Source organism: Marmota monax, unplaced genomic scaffold (genome assembly GCF_021218885.2).
Source record: "Marmota monax isolate L192 unplaced genomic scaffold, Marmota_monax_Labrador192_F-V1.1 WCK01_AAM20220418_F8-fsc00440, whole genome shotgun sequence".
In the NCBI taxonomy this organism is placed as follows: domain Eukaryota; kingdom Metazoa; phylum Chordata; class Mammalia; order Rodentia; family Sciuridae; genus Marmota; species Marmota monax.
Window position 1 is genome coordinate 367,325 of NW_026693298.1, and position 18,552 is coordinate 385,876.

The window sequence follows — 18,552 nt, forward strand, 5'->3', positions numbered from 1 at the left end:
TTGGGAGAGAAGGTGGATTTCCCCAGAACGTGATTGTAGACGGCTGGTGTGAGTTCGGGAATAAAGAGTTGCTGTTTGAATCTACAAGCTGTGTGGTGGCTCGTGATTGTGTGCCCAGCCAGACTGCGGCATTTGTGCCCAGCCAGACTGTGGCAAAGCTGGCTTGAAGTCCAGAGAATAAGATCAGGGCAGCTCTTCAGTGAGAGCAGAACATGCAGAAGTTAGATACAGTGTGGGGAGACCCTTATTGAATGGTCATTCAGTCAAGAGGTTGGATGGAACCTTCTTAAGCTGAGGTGAACATATCTGGGCTTGAAGAACTCAGTCCTGCTCACACATACTGCTTTGTTTTGTATCTGAGCTATGGAAGGTAATGGCCTGTGTACAGAAACACAGGTCCCTGTCTGGGTTGTTTATCCCCATGTGTGGGCACTATTCTGGGACAGGCCGTGTCTCTTCTCTGAGTTATTTACTCATTTTTCTCCCTGTGCTGTGTCCACAGGTGACTACCTTGTAAAACAATATAGGTGTCTCTCCATTTCTTCCTGAGGTGATGTGTTCCTTTCCTGGGGATGCTTGTATGAAGCATCACAAAATCCATGGCTGAAAGCAACAGAAATGTATTCTCTTAGAGTTCTGGAGTCTAGAACTCCAGAATCAAGATGTTGTTGGGGTCATGTTGCCTCTGAAGGCCCTATGGGAGGATCCCATCCCTCTTCCTAGTTTATGGAAGCCTTCAGCAATCCCTGGCCTCCTTGGCTTGCCACTCCATCCCAATAGCTTCTGCTTCTGTCTTCACTTCTCCCTTCCTCCTGTTCACCTCGCTGTGCGGCTCTTCTCTTCTTACAAGGACAAGTACAACCTGATATTAACTATGTCTCCAAAGGCCCTATTTCCAAATAAGGTCACAAGCTGAGGTTAGGGGTGGACATGAATTTTGGTGGGATATTTTCAGCTCATCACGTGGACCTCAGCTGACATGAACTTGTCCAGAGGCAGAGCCCATCTGACCTCACTCGTCAGTGTTCAGACGGGGTGGTCAATATGTGTTTTCAGTTGAAGGTTATGATGGTGCCGGCCAAAGGTTAACAGATATATCTGATTACACTGTGTGCAACAAAATAGTCATGGGTACAAAACTAAATCCATTTCAAGATCTGCACAGCCTGATAGGCTATCTGAAATCCTTTCACCAAAAGAGTTCTTAATCATAACATGAAGAAGAAAAGATTAGTGATATCCTTCAAATGCATGTCTTCAGTCTTTTTAACTATTTGCTACATTTATTTTGAATCATATTTTTATGTTTATTTTGGTGGGGTGGGTACCAGAGACAGTCAACCACTGAGACACATCCCAAGCCTATTTTGTATTTTACTTAGAGACAGGGTCTCACTGAGTTGCTTAGTGCCTCACTGTTACTGAGGCTGGCTTTGAACTCACAATCCTCCTGCCTCAGGCTCATGAGCTGCTGGGATTACAGGCATGCACCACTATACCAGGCTGAACCATATTTTAAAATATCAGACATTAAAGCTTGAATCAGGAAGAATTGGAGCAAAAGATACAATGAGAGAAGGGGAAGAAATGAGGGAGGTGAGCATGAGTTGGGGCATAGTAGGGAATGAAGCCCTTCCCGTCCTGCTCCTGATCTCACAATACTAACCCATTCCCTCCCACAAGCCGGCCACCATCACTCTTATCAACCTACTTCTCCAACAAAATGTAAGAGATTTTTTTTTTTTCATTTCTGTCCTCTTTCCTCAGTGACAGATAGATACTTCAGGAACAAATAGATAGATTTGCTTGAGAAAAAATCCATTTCCTACTCCAAAATGAATTTTAAATGGAAAAGGACTAAGGGAATCCACTTTTCATTTTATATTTGCTATGTGCTTAAGTTTTTGCTGTGTCAACATGCCAGGACTTTTCCAAGAAGGTGTTCCCTGCCTCTTAGGGAAGGCGGAGGCAAGTGGTTCCTCTCTCTAGAAGGTACCCTGAAGCTGGATCCTTCCCCAGGTAGGGTCTGGAGCCACGGCCACGGATGCTGGACCACACCCACTGCTCAAGAGACAGCACAAGACAGTGGACACAGTCTCCCGAGATCGGAGCTCGTAAAGGCAGGATGACATCAGCCTCTCAGCTCCATATGACAGAGGCACAGACTTATCTCTCTCACTCAGATTTCCCTTTGCTGAGTATATTTTTTGGACATTTAGGAGCAGTGAAATTTGCATTCATAATATTGTATTTTCTTTCTGAAAAACAATAAAAATGTAATCTCTTTATAGCAACTGCTTAAATCTTTAACCTTGGCTTCTCATCCAAGATGACATAACACGTATGAATTGTTTAGGAACAAAAATCAAGAGTAATGATTTCTAATAGTGAAGTGATAGACCTTCTTTATCATGTGCTCCTACTGGACTGGTAAGCTACACTGGCTTAGTAAATACTATCCTGAGAAGAGTTCTATTTTCTTTTATATTTCACTTTCTTTATCCATTCCTGAATATATAGTTAATGGAAACAAGCCCAAAATATCAACTTATCTTAACATTATCCAATGATGGAGGAGTCTGAGTACTGTAAAAATCATGTCAATGTCATTGTCTAGAATATTCCTTAAAAACAGCCTTCTCTTAAAGAAAAGAAAAGGCAACTATAACTGTCTAAATGAAGATTCAAGATTGGGCTAAGAGACTAACAACTCTGTCCAAGCCACTTGCCACTCTATACTTAAATTCTGTCTTATTCTGTTTTCTGTTATTACAAAAAATAATTGATTCTGGGTACTTTATTAAAAAAGGGGGTGGTGTTATTTGGTTCAGAGTTTTGGAGACTGCAAGTCCAGGACTAGCCAGTCCCATATGTTCAGCTCTGGTCAGGGCCTCCTGGCAGTGATACTACAAAGGCAGGAGTTTGTATGGAAGAGATCATGTGGCAAAACGAGAAGCCACAGAGATTCGTGGACCAGGATCAGTCTTTTAACAACAATCATCTCAAAGGAACTAACCAGGTCCTCCCCACCACATCAATCCCTTTCCACCAGACCCCGTCTCTGAAAGGCCCCACCATCTCTCCTCCTCACCACACTGAGGACCAAGCACAGCAACTCAGGGGGACAAGTCAATCCAGACCACAGCAGGCCTTAGCAGAGGGAAATGGAATGGAAGGAATTGGAGAGAGGAAGAAAGCAACTGGCCTTTTAAGGCAAGAAGGATGTTGGCCAAGTAGAGCCCACCCAGTAGGTGGCTTGACCATATTTGGATCAAAACTTCCAGGTCCTTGGAAGGCAGAGATTCTATAAATAATAATAATTGTTGAAGGTTGACTTAAGAGTCTAGTCTCTAAGGACAATGCACCTCGGAATTCCTGGACTTCTCCCAGGGTTGTACCAGATCATGCCAGCTGCTCTTTCTGACCATGATGCTTTCCCTTGCACCCACTGGGGTAGTCCTCTCCATGCCTGGCACAATATCACCTGATCCTTGAGGTCATTTTTGACCACACCTGGCTGAGTTTGTGACTCCCGTGGCAGTTTTCCTCCTGTGCTACCCTAACCATGGTGTCAGCCTGAGAGTAGGACACCACGTTAGGGCTAACTGTATGGAGGGCCCTTTCTTCCACTAGGCACAAGTTTCTAAAGTGCAGGAGTTGCTGTGTTGACCTCTTGTCTCCTGTCTGGTTCGCCAAGGCACACACTAAGTGTTCGGCAAATGCTTACAAGATAAAACTACTGTAAGCAAAAGCAGCCTAGGGAGGTTTTTATTTAAAAATGTGAATAAAGATCTAGGAGTTTCTAGAAAAAGCAAGAATGTAAATAAACTCATACTAAAACCTAAAATCTTCTATCATTATGTAGGCATTTGCACCCATTTGGGTATATTGTCAACATTATTTTTCAATAAATGGAAAAACAAATTCCTTGAAAGGTTATATACACTCACACTTTGATAACTTAATTTTGGCCTCCTCCAGGGCTGCTTTCTTCCTCTCCTAGTCAAACCTGATCATCAATGTGATATGATTCATAAATATATTCAAACGAGAGAGGAGCCATGGGCATGGTGGTGCACACCTGTGATCCCAGTGGCTCGGGAGGCTGAGGCAGGAGGATCCAGGTTCCAAGCCAGCCTCAGCAACTGAGAGAGCCCCTAAGCAACTCATCAAGACTCTGTCTCTAAATAAAATATTTTAAAATAGGTCTGTGGATGTAGCTAAGTGGGTAAGCACCTTGGGTTCAATCCCCTGTACCCAAACACACAACAATGACGACAAAAAACAAAGACAAATAAGAGAGGTGAAATCATACTGCTTTTTGTAGGAGGATGGAAGTTTAATGAATTAAGGAAGAAGTTAAAGTCTCACTGATTTTGATGAGTTTTGGTTTGTCACTTGCCTGATAAACCCAGAAACCTGGGAAATCACAAGCCCTGGTTGCATCTTGGCTAAGGAAACCTGCTCTGGCTACAACAGACTCTTTCCAAACCAAATATTCTCTTCTTGTGCTTCCTGTATTGCTACTACTTGTAGCCAGCAGCAAAAGCCAAAGCTCTGAGTGAGCAGAGAAGGATGGAGAGTCTCCTGAGTCTGACCTACCCTTGTTCTCACCTCACCCTCAGCTGAGGGCGTACAAAGGGGGCCCTTGACATGCACCAGTTTAGCTTCTTCAGCTACTTTTTCATCACAGCGCTACACGTGTATGCTCTTAATGGCAGCATCCCAAGTCTTGAGTCATACATCAAGAAGACATAATCATGCTCCTGTGGTACTCAGATTTCAACTAATAAACTAACTAGCTCTCTACTCTTCTGCCATTGAGTCTGAGACACATAGACGTCGTTAAGAACCATGACAGGCTTGGTAAGTTGGTGGCAGCAGGGAGGGAAAAACTAATTGTAATAAGTGGAAATAACTGATCTAGAAAGATCAGCCATGAAAGGTGGGAATGCCTGCAGCTTGAGCTTTGGAAGAGTTATGTTTCTCCTGGTGAGGCAAGAGGTTTCTGAGGGGTAACAATTGAAGAAGTCATAAAATTAATGCCACAATGGAGGTATTTTGGAAAACTGTAAATTTGGCTTACGTTCGAGACTACCCATGTCAAAAATTCATGAATTTGTGACCTGGAAGAAAAGCAAAATTGTCAGAGTGTCCCCACTGCTGTGAATGTGTGGAGATACACATGGAGCCTGTCTCTTTATCTCACATTCTGCATACACATTCACACAAAGGCCCTTCTCAAGACTGGGCTGAGAGTGTTATTCTGAATATTCATGACATAATGATTATTAATGTCACTGAGGTGATTTCATTCCTACTTGGCAGAGACAAGTTTTTATACCTAGAAACCGAATAAGTGTTAAGAGAAATGGCAGCTTTGCACCAGCCCAGCAAAAGCAACTCTGTATATTTTAGTCTTGAAACACAGATTATTTGACTAGGTACTTTTAATTATCCCCTCCTGAGCCCCATCCCATTATTAACCTTATCCTGGGGAGATTTCCAGCTTTGACACAAAATGCAACATCCTTGGGAGCACAGGTTCCAGAGTTTATAACTGTATCTTGATTATTACTTTCTTTCATAGGAGTCAAAATTAAACAAGGCATAAAGAGGCTCTAAGAAGTCTCAATAGATTTCTGGGGGATGATTTTGTAAAAATGCTTTGGGAGAGAATTATGACATATTTACAACTTCTATTATTTAAAAAAGCATTTAACACAACAGGCCTTATGAAATAGCTCTTTCTAAGAACCACAGACTTGAACAGTCACACAGAGAATTGAAAAACAAAAACAAAAACAGCAACTGGTGATAGTTAAGTAGGTCCTTGCACATCTGTTGTCGACTCCCCAAGAAACTGACCTGTCTGGTTATTCTACATGCATGATATTGCATCAAATAACCCAAAACTATTGTTTTCAATTAAAGTGACTTATATTTGGTTAGATAAAGTATGTGCTTTGGGCCCTAGACTGAAAAAAAAATTATGTTAAATAAGTCAGACACAGGTGGAGGTACAGGGCAGTGGAAGATGCCTACACCAGTTCAGTGCAGGATTAAAAAGTTTTGGTTAGCTTCTTATACTGTACTGCCACATCAACACTCATCTTTGCAGAACAATCCTACCCTTAGGAAGGCAGCAGCGAAAACTACAAGGAAGAGTGCCTGACCCAGGAGGACCCAGGGAAGATGGCAGGAGGAGGCCCTTGTGCCACGGGACTGACCTGAAGCACCCAGTGTCATTGCGCAGCACCTGCGATGAATGCAGCTGTATTTTCTGATCATCCTGAAGAGGTGAATTTTCCCAGCCTGAGTGGGGGATAATCACCACATTGGTCAATACTTCCAGGGCGTCCTGGATGATTGGCATTTTGAGTACATCATATGACGAGAGGTTCCACAGGACTCCTGCAAGAGACACACAAGGAAAGAGTTGGTAGCTAACAGTCGTTCTCATCTCACAGTGTTTTCCTCTCTGGAGTGAAAGGCACTGGCAGGAAGGAGTGAGGCAGTGTGTGGGGGTGTGTCTTAGAGCCTGATCCTAATTCTAGAGCACCCATTTGAACCTTCTAGAAGCGTGCTGTGAAAGACAGGTGAGCAGAACAGGGACATGACTGTCTCTGTCTCATCATGAAGAACAACTAACTCCAGAGGGCTGGTTGAACTGAGGCTCTTACCTTGCTTCAATAAACTTCTAATATGATGGACCCAAGCTTCCAACTTGAATCCAAGACCAAAGACGTGTGAAAGTTATTCAGAATAGTCTGGTAGGTCTTTGTTTTACCCAGCACCTCAGAATGCCTGTGTGGCTGACCTCGTTCACCCAGCTTCTACACACCAGAAGCTGCCATTAAATGGACACCTGAGACTCCAGCAGGAGACTGATGGCAATTAGCACATGAAGCAGTTTGAACATGGTGTCACTGTGACAGCTTTGTCAGTTTTTCTCTGGATGCAAGCTCATAAAGGACCTCTAGAATGTTCTTTCTTAAACGGTGATACAGGGAGCATGGAGGGCCTGTCTGCCATGGGCAGAGAGGAGCAGTAATTAAGGTGGGCAGGGAAAAGAAAAATTGCAGACATGTGGAACGTTTAGGTTTTTAGATACATGTTTTCCAAAATGAGACTAATTCTAGAACTGGCCCATGGGCATTGCAGGTTATGACATCATTTGAAAATGCTTTTAAAATAATGGTTCTATTTTTTGCTCAGAATAGTTCACATAAAGCAAAAAGAAACAGCACACTATTCTGTTCCCCTACTGATGAAAGCCTTTTGCTCCTGCAGCCTAAACAGGCATCAGCACTGCAGAGATGGTGATCAAATACTGTAGTTGTCTTTAGAAAAAATGACTTCTAGCTTTAACAAACTCTCAGTCTATTTTAACCAGATGAGATTTCATTTTACCCACCATCTGATGAATAGAACATATAGAATAAACTTCGTTCTGAATTTTTTATTAGTTCTTTACAGATGTGGAACCAACCAGTAATACAAATGTGACTGTTAATCATTAATTAAGCAACTATCACAGTGACTATAAAGTTCTATAAAAACATGACTGCAGAGACAAATCCCTTTAACTGTCTTTAGAAGTAACATTTACTGGAAATGTCACTTAAGTGAATACAACAGAGATGAAATGGTTTTGGTGCCTGTGGTCTTTGAATCAGTCCCATAAGGCCCGGGGTTACCTTGAGGGAAAATCTGGACTGCTTGTTTGGGTAAATAAAGTATTTTTGTAACACAGCTGTGTCTATTAATTTGTGTATCTTTTGTTTGCTTTTGTTCTCAGAGGGAGAGTTCATTATTTGTGACAGAGACTGTGTGGTCCACAAAGCCCAGTAAATATACTACCCAGCCCTTCACAGAATAGCTGTCCAACCCTCCTCAGTTCATCCACCACCCGCTGCGGGCTCTGTGAGCATGCTTGAACTGCCATCAGTATCCTTCCCTGAGTGGACAAAGGTGCTCAAGGGTGTAGAGAAGGTGCCCCAAATACTTCATGATTTGGACTACTTTGAAATACCAGGAATATTAGTAGATGCATTTGTCGTTTTGAAAATAGAGCATGAAGCTATTTTTCCCCTACTAAATGTTTTACAAATTTTGATCATCAAAATAATAAAAATGATTCTATTATTAATCTATTATTAATATAATCTCCATTTTTGAGAATATGATTTACTTACCAATAAGCTAGTTATTATAATTAAATTGATATCAACATTGGTGAACTATCTGTAGCTCACCCAGTTAGAGTTGTGTCAGGATGTTCATGACAGTCTGCAGATGATATACATAGTGGGGATAATATATGTAGTGGGTTAAAAAATTGATTCAAAGTTTGTAACAACATTTGTTTTGGGGAAGTACTTGTCTTTATTTAGAAAAATACCATGAAAAGTTTCTTTGAGGATGGTGAGCCGCTGAGGACACAGCCTTTTGGGTATTTCAGTGTGACAAAAAAGATTGCTCACCTGCACTGCAAAAGAGGGGAAATGTGGAGGGAGGCATGGGTACAAGAACAGAAGGCCAAAGTAGCCTTTTGTCAGCCTACTGGGTGGTGAAATTAGGACCTCAGAACAAGTGACAACCTAGGGATCCCTTCTATGGCCCTCAGGCATCTATCTCATTTTAAGCAAAGTAGGTATATCTTTGGGCTTCTGGGCTAGTGTTAAAAGAAACTAGGCTGGATTTGAAACCCAAAGTAAGTTTAAATAATAGCGTGCAAGACAACTGCCATAGTGTCACATATATACATACACACTGCATTCACATGCACACAAATACCGCTTCAGAGACCAGAATGGTGCTTTTTCTCACTTTGGATGTTTATGAAAACTCAAGTCACCATGTCTGAGAACTAGTTTATAGAATGAGCTGATTAAAAAGGTTTAAAAGTAGTGCTTTGATTCAATGACTTTACTAAACTTCCTGTTAACTGTTACATTTCAACAGTGATGGTCTAAAAATAATGACACTGAGAGTTACGATGCAATCCTTATTAATACCAAAATTTAAATTACCTTCTCTGCTAAAAGCCAGATTTGTTTTGTAAATCAAAAAACAGAGGCTGATCAAATCTCACTTTTACACTTTAATGTAGAAATTGCAAAGTTATTAGTTTGTAAAATGTATATTTTCCTCACTGAATTCAATCCCTTAACTATATTGTAAAGCCAGTGAAACAATCAATGTTTATAAAAGATCCAAATTGATGTGTGACCATATTTACCTCTGAGTAATTTCCACTTCATAAAAATGCTTTTAGTTTAAAGGCAGGAATTATTTTTGAGAATTTTGATCAATAGTCTCTCTCCCTCTCCGCGTCTGTTTCTCTCTTCCTCCAGTTGTGTGAAATGATCTGTTTTCTCCATTCAGTGGGTGAATCAAGATGAGTTAAGTTTCATTTTAAATCAAGTAGTAAAGAGGGGTGCCAGCTTCTGAACTGGAGTTGCACAATCCTATCTTCTCCTCTGAAACCCTGTATGCCCTCCAGCAAGTTACTTAACTATATATATCTGAACCTATCTCACAGCATTGTTCTCAGATTAAATGAGATTTCAAATAAATTGCTTAACAAAGTGCTCAATAAATAATATATATCTGGAACTATATACTGTACCAACTTGTTAAAGGATATTCTTAATTGATTTACAACCTGGTCAACATATGAAATCAACTGAATAATTTGATGACATAATATATGGTAATCAGTAAGGGAACACAATTCAGAGTTATCACTTCATAAATTAGTTTTAATATGTAAACTGTGTATTGTCTAATGCATTCTGAATCCCATCTGGCCTATGATTAATGAGATTAAATAAGGAATATATTGGTTCTATAATAAACTATATGGATTTGTCATTTAAGGAATAATTTCAAAATATCTACATTAATATTGCACGAATGAGATATCTTGCTAGATATATTTCTAAGGTAAGAACAGTGTTTGAACTAATTAATTTATGTTTTTTAAAAAAGTAAAATATTTTCACATTATGGTAATTGACAAAAACACATTTAAAAACAGTAATTTTGAGTTTTGCAAAAAGAGGAAATACAGAGAGTATTATGAGGCAAAAAGAAAGAACTCTTTTTTTTATTTTATTAACAAAGAAGCTTCTAATAAACAGATGAAAAGGAAGCTACTGGCAATTGATGCAACCTGTAACAAATGACCCAACTTGGAAGTTTCTACTGTTCTGTATCTGTTCCCAGGTGCTGCACAGGTGTCCTGGTGTAAGATATATAGGGACATGGATTCATCTAGTGTCTAGCACAGAGGTATTTAGCTTCTTTTTTATTTAATTTTTTTAAGTTGTAGATAGATACAATACCTTTATTTTATTTATTTATTTTTATGTGTTGCTGAGGATTAAACCAGGTGCCTTACATGTGCTAGGAAAGCATTCTACCACTGAGCCACAGCCCCGGTCCACTCTTTGGTTTCTAAAGTCTGCATTTCCCTAAAGAAAGAAATTGAAGAAGAACTTAAAACATGGAAAGATCCCCCATGCTCTTGGACAGGGAGAATTAATATTGTCAAAATGCCCATACTACCAATGCATACACAGATTTAATGAAATTCCTATTAAAATCCAGTGACATTCTTCATAGAAATAGAAAAAGCATTCCTGAAATTCATTTGGAAAAATAAAAGACTCAGAATAGCCAAAGCAGTCTTTAGTGAGAAAAGTGAAGCAGGAGGCATCACAATACCAGACCTTAAATTGTACTACAGAGCCACACTAACAAAAACAGGATAGTCTTGGCACCAAAACAGGCAAAAAGACCAGCAGAACTGAATAGAATACACAGAGAAAAACCCATATCTCATACTGGACAAAGGCAACATATACATACATTAGCGGAAATATAGCCTCTTCAACATGTGGTGCTGGGAAAACTGGAAATTCATATGTACTAGAATGAAACTGAACCCCTGGTTTTTACCCTGCACAAAATTCAACTCAAAGTGGATCAAGAACCTAGGCATTAGACCAGAGCCCCTGAACCTACTCAAAGAAAATGCAGGCCCAGTTCTTCATTATGTTGGCTTAGAAACTGATATTATCAACATACTCCTAAAGAGCAAGAAGTAAAATCAAGAATCAATAAATGGGAAGGTATCAAACTAAAAACTTCTTCACAGCACAGGAAACAATCAAGAATGTGAACAGAGAGCCGAGAGCATGAGGGAAATTTTTACCACCAGCATCTCAGACAGAGCATTAATCTCCAGGATATACAAGGAACTCAAAAACCTAACACCAAAACAAACAAACAACAACAACAAAACCCACAAATAACCCAATCAATAAATGGGCAAAACCCCCCAAAAAGACAAAACAACAACAACAACAACAACAACAACAAAAACTGAACAGGCACTTCATAGAAGGAATATGAATGGTCAAAAAATTTTCAACATCTCCAGCAATTAGAGAAATTCAAATCAAAACTACACTGAGATTCCATTTCACTGCAGTCAGAATGAAATCATCAAGAGTACAAGCAACAATAAACATTAGTGAAGATGTAGGGAAAGAGGTTCACAGATGCATTGCTGGTGGGACTGCAAATTGATGCAATCACTCTGGAAAGCAGTATGGAGATTCCTTAGAGAATCTGGAATGGAACCAAAATTTGACCCTATTATCCCACTCCTCGATTTATATCCAAAGGACTTAGAATCAGCATATTACAGTGACACAACCACTTCAATGTTTACAGAAGCGCAATTCACAATAGCTAAGCTATGGAACCAACCTAGGTGCTCTACAACAGATTAAAGGATAAAAAAATGTGGTATATGTACACAATGGAATATTGCTCAGCCATAAAGAAGAATTAAATTATGAAATTCACCAGTAAATAGATGGAGCTATGTGAAATAAACCAATTTCAAAAAATCAAAGGCATAATGTTCTCTCTAATATGTGGATGCTAACCCACAACAAGAGAGGAGAAGATTAGAAGTTTATTGGACAAAGGGGTATGAAGGGAAGGGAGAAGGAATGGGAGTATGAAACAATGAATCCAATATATTTTTCCTATCCTCATATAAAAATACACGACCAATGTAACTCCACATCATGTACAACCACAATAATGTATAATATTTGAAAACACACTCTACTGTCTTGTAAAAAAATCAAATGCATAGATAACATGTTAAGTTCATTTTCAAGGCCCAAAAACTCCAATGAAAGCAAGAAGAAACAAAAAGAATTTATATAAACACAAAGTATGCATTGAAGGTATCTTTCTACCAATAAATATTAAATCAAAGAAAAAAAGTCTGCGTTTCCATCCTGCCTACCTTGGAGAACCATTAGGAAAGGCAAAGGAGGCAACACATTAAGGTGCATATGGAAAAAAATAAGTCTGCAAAATCATTATTACTATTATTTTATTTATCTTATTGGTTCCATGTAAGTATCCAATCAAAAAGCCCCCACAATTCCCTGACCATTTGTCACCCTGCATAGACTTTCCAAACCCACTCTGGACTTCAAGTCCACCCCACTGGAGAACTGATAAAATGACTCTCTCAGTTGGCACTGGAGTCAGAAAACACCACCACAGTTAAATGCATCAACGTGTAACCGAAAGCACTTCTTAGAGGCGAGAAGCTGGCATTCTTAATCTTTTAATTCTTTGTTCTATTTAAGAGCAGTAGCAGATACTGTACCAGTATTTGCAAGGGTTCTGCCCATGACTCTGGTTCATGAAAACTATTTCTCATGAAAAATCTCTGTAATGATCTATTTGGTTGCAGTTTGAACTTTTAAGTTCTCACCTCTGTCATGATCCTATAATTTAAGGAGAAAAAGGAAAGTAGGAAAAGCCTTTATCTTGGACTGAATGGGAATCATCATTTTCTGCACAGTGGTCACTTAAAAGGTGCCTGCAGCACCACAGCCAAGTTACACACACCTGGCCCTTCCATTCCCCTGCACTGACCATGCTCAGGCAGCCATGTTCTCCCAATGGTCACCCTGTCTGAGGGTGAGATTCTGCCAACTGTGAGTGGAAGAACAGCAGGCAGTGGACTCTGCTGAAATCCCTGGTGCCCACCCCTGTGGCAGCCCCCCCCCACCCTTACAAGAAAGAATGTCAGGATATTCCACAAGTTCTTCTCCTAAGGACACCACTCATGACATGTGATCCAGGGGAGTCCAGTGGTTCTTGCTACTGGCATCTTTTATTTATCCATGTGGATACTGAATACAAAATCACACAGCAGTGACAATGACAAAGAAAGCCTCCAGTGATTCTCTTAGTATGTTCCAAGCTGAGCTCAAATGTCTACTTTCTGTTTCCACATTTAGATATTACCTGATGTTAAAATGCCATGGTTTTCTCTAGGTGTTGGTGAATCAGTAATCCCAGGGCCTTGGATAACTCCTCTCCTAAAAGTCTGTCTCCCCCCATCATTCAGAGGCCAACGCTGCTTGTGAGTGGGGACTCGACCTCTCCTTCCCAGGCTCTCCTCCCAGGTTCAAAGATTATCACAAATTGTTGTCTCTGTTTTAAAACTGCTATCTGACCTCTGCACCAAATAGACTCAGAAGACAAGCACTCTCTCACAGTAGGAAATTTAATCTGTGGGACATTTCATAACACTATATACAAGGCCTGGTGCTTTTGGAGGGACATATAGTTATAGTACCACAGCCTAAGACAAAGAAAAAATGTCTGTAAAGGTATATTGTTTAAAATATTCACATTGCTCTCTGGATAGTCAGGGCTGATGAAATCTTTGGTTCTGGAGTTTACCAGATTAAATGGCTACAACTCACATTTCAAATAATTAAATGCTTTGATTTTACCCTATTTTCAGACTTTATCCATTGGCATAGCTTATCAATGAACTCTTTAAAAACCTCTAATGTGTGAAATTTCAAGTTTTTTTTAAAGCAGGTTTTTTTCTTACTAATTTTTTAATTGTGCATTTAAAGGAATATTGTCTACATGATATTGTCTATAAAATGGTTTGCATTTTTAATTCAAGAGTCTTCAAATATGTGTCCAACTGCATATTGGTTGTATGCTCAATTTTTAACAGCTAGGTGGATGCTAAGGACCCATAATGAAGCAGAGATGTAGGAAAAAGTTTTTTTTGTTTTATTTTTAAATTCTGCTAACACAGTAATCACTTATTTTTTTTAAAAAAATGCATGTATAACCAGACTCTGTCAATCCCTGTTCAGAATCCTCTAATGATTCCCATCACACCCAGAAGATCATTAACCTTGGCCTTTGGTCCTGCCTGACCTGACCACCTTCTCTCTACTTCCACCTCTGTTCTCCCATCTTGCTCTCTGACTGGCATTTGGCTTCCTTTCTCTGGTTGTCTGGAGGTGGCTGAGCCACCCTGTGTGGTCTGAGTCTGTTGTGTGACTTCCTTTCTATCCCACAGTCTCCACTCAGCCTGATCAGTATCCAGTAGAGCTCACCACCTCATATACCATCTCTTCAGGTCCACCTCTTCTCTAGATTCTGCAGTATCTCCTATTTATCACCTCATATACTTCATGATCTTATCTACTGACTCTCTTCTTTCACCCCCAAACAGAGGGAATGCCTGGCACCCAGCAGGAATTCAATACTGTCTTCTGATGAATGAAGTTTTGACTTTGGACTCTGAATTTTTATAATAGGGCTGGTTTGCACAGTCTACCTTTTAGAAGAAATGTTACCTAAGCAGATATCTTAGAACCTTAGAATATTAGGCAACCAAGAATATAATGGCACTAGTCCAGGCAAACATTATATACGCTCAGAAAATGTTTTTCTTAGAGCTTTCTTTTCATTTCATGCAGTAAAAGCCAACACTCTGTATAAAGTGTTTCTGTACTGTGTACACCTGCATCTTGTTGATAGCAACCAACGATTAATATATTAGGTAATTATAGATATGCAGATGTCTTGTTTTCCTTAATGCAAAAATATATAAAAGCAGGTGAAACAGTGTAGCACCTAAGCCTATAGCTAAATATCCAATGACCATTAGTTATACTTGGATTAAAAGGTAAAGAGACAGATAAAAGTCAGAACAATAAAGATTATTCATAACTCAAAATCTTCACAATTTTCTGTCATTCTTCTGGATGGAAGACATTAAAATAGAAAAAATTGAATTGCAAAGCAAATTATCATCTATTGATTCATTTTTTCATGCATTCATTGCTAAAAAATTAAATCTAAAGCCTGAAAAACTAACAAAAAAGGGAAAAACATTAGTTTTGTTTTCTCTAAAAGATAATATGAAAAAATGTAAGGTATTTATTAATATAGATATACTCACAGGTTGGGAAAATAGCAAGTTTGAGTGCCAAAATTTAAATTCTGATTTACACTGAAACTTCTAAAAGGGGATTTCCATAACAAACAGTTGGAAGGTGCTCATCACATTTTCTTTTAGGTTGCGTGGTCATAAAGGTGAAAAGGATTGATACAACAGAGTCAAGCACCTAGCCAGGGAATAATCCTGTCATTGGAAAAGAATCCAGAACCTTATTTGAGAGAAGACATCCCCATAGAACAGCGGTAATGTGGCACCTTCAATCAGAGGTGGCACTTCCCAGGTTTCCCAGCCTGTAACATGTCTGCATGCTAATTTCATGTGTGCCACATGGCAATGGGGACCTGAGTTGCAGAGAAAATGAAAGCTGCCTATCAGGTGACCTTAAAATGAAAAATTTTCCCAGGATGGTCTCAAGGGGCTTTGTGGAACTGCAAAGCTCCTTTTGATGCCATACAGGGAGACAGACATTTAGAATCTAAAAGATAACAGCATGAGGAAGACTCACTCAGCCGGCTGCTGCTGGCCTGGAAGATTAAAGGAGCCATGAATCCAGGAGTGCAGGAAACCTCCAGACACTGGGAAAGACAAGTAAACAGATTCTACCTGGAGCCTCCATAATGAGCACAGTCCTGCTACAGCTGGATTTCAGCCCAAAGAAACCAACTCTGGACTTCTGAGCTCCAGAGTTATAAGGTAATGAGTTCATACTGTAATTAAGCTCCTGGGTTTGTGGTAACCTGTTACAATGGAAATATAGAGATAATATGTAGGCAGTGACGGGTTATAGGTTGTCAGGTTAGGTGTTCATGAGTGACACTTAAGCCTTCTCCAGGGAACAGGGCAACTGCTTTTACCAGCCCAGGTGCCAACAGCAGAGAGCTACAGCACCCACACATTCTGATGCCCAGACTTCTGTGTCCATGGTCAGGACCTATGTACCATCCTCTCTTGTTCTAACCAGTAGGAGTTACTTGGCTTCTGGATGATCTAAAACGACATGAGCATATCTAAATCTGGCAGGACCAAGGTAACCTCAATATCTGCTCTGCATAAAGAAGTACCAAGAACAGAATATTCATTGCTCTTTGTCCATTTTCTTTACTCAGTGGCCCAACCATTGGCCACTGACCATAGGTCCATGTTAAATGACCCCCTTTTCAGATAATTTCAATGAGGAAAATTAGGAACAGTCCTCCCAAAGGGTCAGGTTGCACACTGGTTGGTGACCCTGTCTACATAGGTAATAACTGGTCACTATAACTAATACCACTTCAGACAGTTCATGCAGAAGAATACAATCTGGTCTCCTGGGAAGATGGCTCTGGTGTTTTGGCTTTGCTTTTTATTATCCTGTTTTTAGCTTTTCCATAAAACAGGATGGAAGGAGGTAGATTTCCCAAAGTATTTCTCAACCCCCCCCCCAAGCATTCTTCCTCATCATTTCCTGCTTTGTCTGCAAGTCTCCTCACTATTCTGGTAAGAAGTATAAGGCAGCACTAGGTTTTCACTGCAGAAGAGGACAAAGCAGCGGAAAGGTCAGTGGGGCACGTGGGTACAGTCTTCCTGTTCATGCACTTACTGGACACCTCTGGCCTTTCAGCCCAATTTAAGTTTATGAGCAAATCCCTGCATTTAATCAGAGAGTCTCAAGGAAGGCCCTTTTCTATGTCAATGTTTCCTAATACTCTCCAAGGTCTACCAAGATGTCCAGGCCTCCAATGTTCCCTAAGAATGCAAGTACTCTTTATCTGTGCCCAAAAGCAAGCCACTGATCACCTTTTAAAATGTAAACAGATTACGGCGAAGCAAGGTAAGGTGATGACCTGATTGAAACCTCAAGGTTATCTCTCTGCTGCCTCTAGGGGCTTTTCCATGGATGCCAGTCTCTTTGGATATTTTCACTGTTTAGTTGAAGGACTTTTGGGATCCTAGACATCCAAGAATGTGTCCAATATTCTTACCCACTGTGGACCTTGAGACCTTCTTATTTGGGGGACCACCTTCAACAATTGTTCATTCTTCCCTCCCTCCCTTTCTTTCTTTTCTTTCATGATTTTTCTAGATTTTTCTTTTTATTTTCATTCCTTTTTCCCCAATAGAACTTAATCATATTCCTAAATATAAAATAAATTTTCTCTAGAATCCAGGGAGTTATAGCAAGTGTTATGTTCTGTGTTCACTTCAGGGAGGCATCAGGAAAAATTTTTTCAATCAGTTGAGAAACATTTCTGATTCCTCAGATTTGCCCTGTTGGGTCGGTCAACCTCATAGTTCTGCAGGACTGGCCAGCCCACCCCAGCTTGCCACATGGGTCAGCTAGTCCAGTTCTGTCAGCCTTCTCTCTTTTTTTTTTGTGATGGACCTTTGTTTTATTTAATTATTATATTTGCTGAGAATTGAACCCAGTGCCTCATACATGGTAGGCAAGGGCTCTACCACTGAGCCACAAACCCAGCCCTCTGCTTCTCTTTTATAAACCCAGTAACTATCATGTCATCAAGCCCGTATATCATATATGACTACGTTTGGGTCTCTTTGATGAAGTTTTGACATGGCTAAAGGAGTTAACACAGCTTGTGTGAAAACTGTTAAAATGGATTGTATGGTCTTTAGGGTAAAGACAAATTGAGATTGACTTTTTCTCAGAAACTGGGATTGGAAAAAAATGGAAATTTTCCAGATTGATGATAGCCCTATAAACCCCTGGTGCCTATTCAGCTTCCTTATTAGCTTGAACTATATTGGATATTGTCAGAGCCGTAGGGAGTCCCAGTCTATTTAGACCCTAATGATCTATAAAGTAAAGCCAGAATAGCTAACTGGTCTGTACAGAGAGGGGCTGTGACCCAGGAACCTGCCTCTGCCACTTCCGTTGTCAGGTCAGCATCTGCATCTTATTCTTGTTTCAGGATTGCTGGGTCCTAGGGGCTTTGTTTCATGTGCACAACTACAGCTGGCTTCTGCCACCATTGTCACCCTCTCCTGTGCAAACTCACTGCACACTGTACGGGTGATGCACATGGGCCAGCCAGATATGAAAACAGACCTTTTGTGTTTGAAGAGCCTGTTTCCATTCTCACTTTGAGTAACTTCCAGTTCTTCAGCACAAGGGCCATTATAATGACACCAATGAGGCCCAGGAAATGGAGCTTCTCCACCATGAAACTGGCCTCAGCACATGATCTTCTGCAGGAGAGTACCCCTGCCCTGCCCTGCTGCTCCTC

At 40.2% G+C, this 18,552-nt stretch overlaps 1 protein-coding gene across 4 annotated transcripts in view; it reads right to left on the reverse strand.

The window, feature by feature from the left end:
* The window catches only part of LOC124100911 (catenin delta-2-like), a 130,942-nt gene that overhangs the window by 68,375 nt on the left and 44,015 nt on the right, over positions 1-18,552 (reverse strand). For all 4 annotated transcript variants that reach the window (XR_009227994.1, XM_058583183.1, XM_058583182.1 and 1 more), the window contains one exon: positions 6,231-6,414. Coding sequence is in view for 3 of the 4 variants with exons in the window: in XM_058583183.1 (XP_058439166.1) it covers positions 6,231-6,376 (146 nt within the window). In the remaining variant the exon portion in view is untranslated. The remainder of the gene's footprint in view (positions 1-6,230; positions 6,415-18,552) is intronic.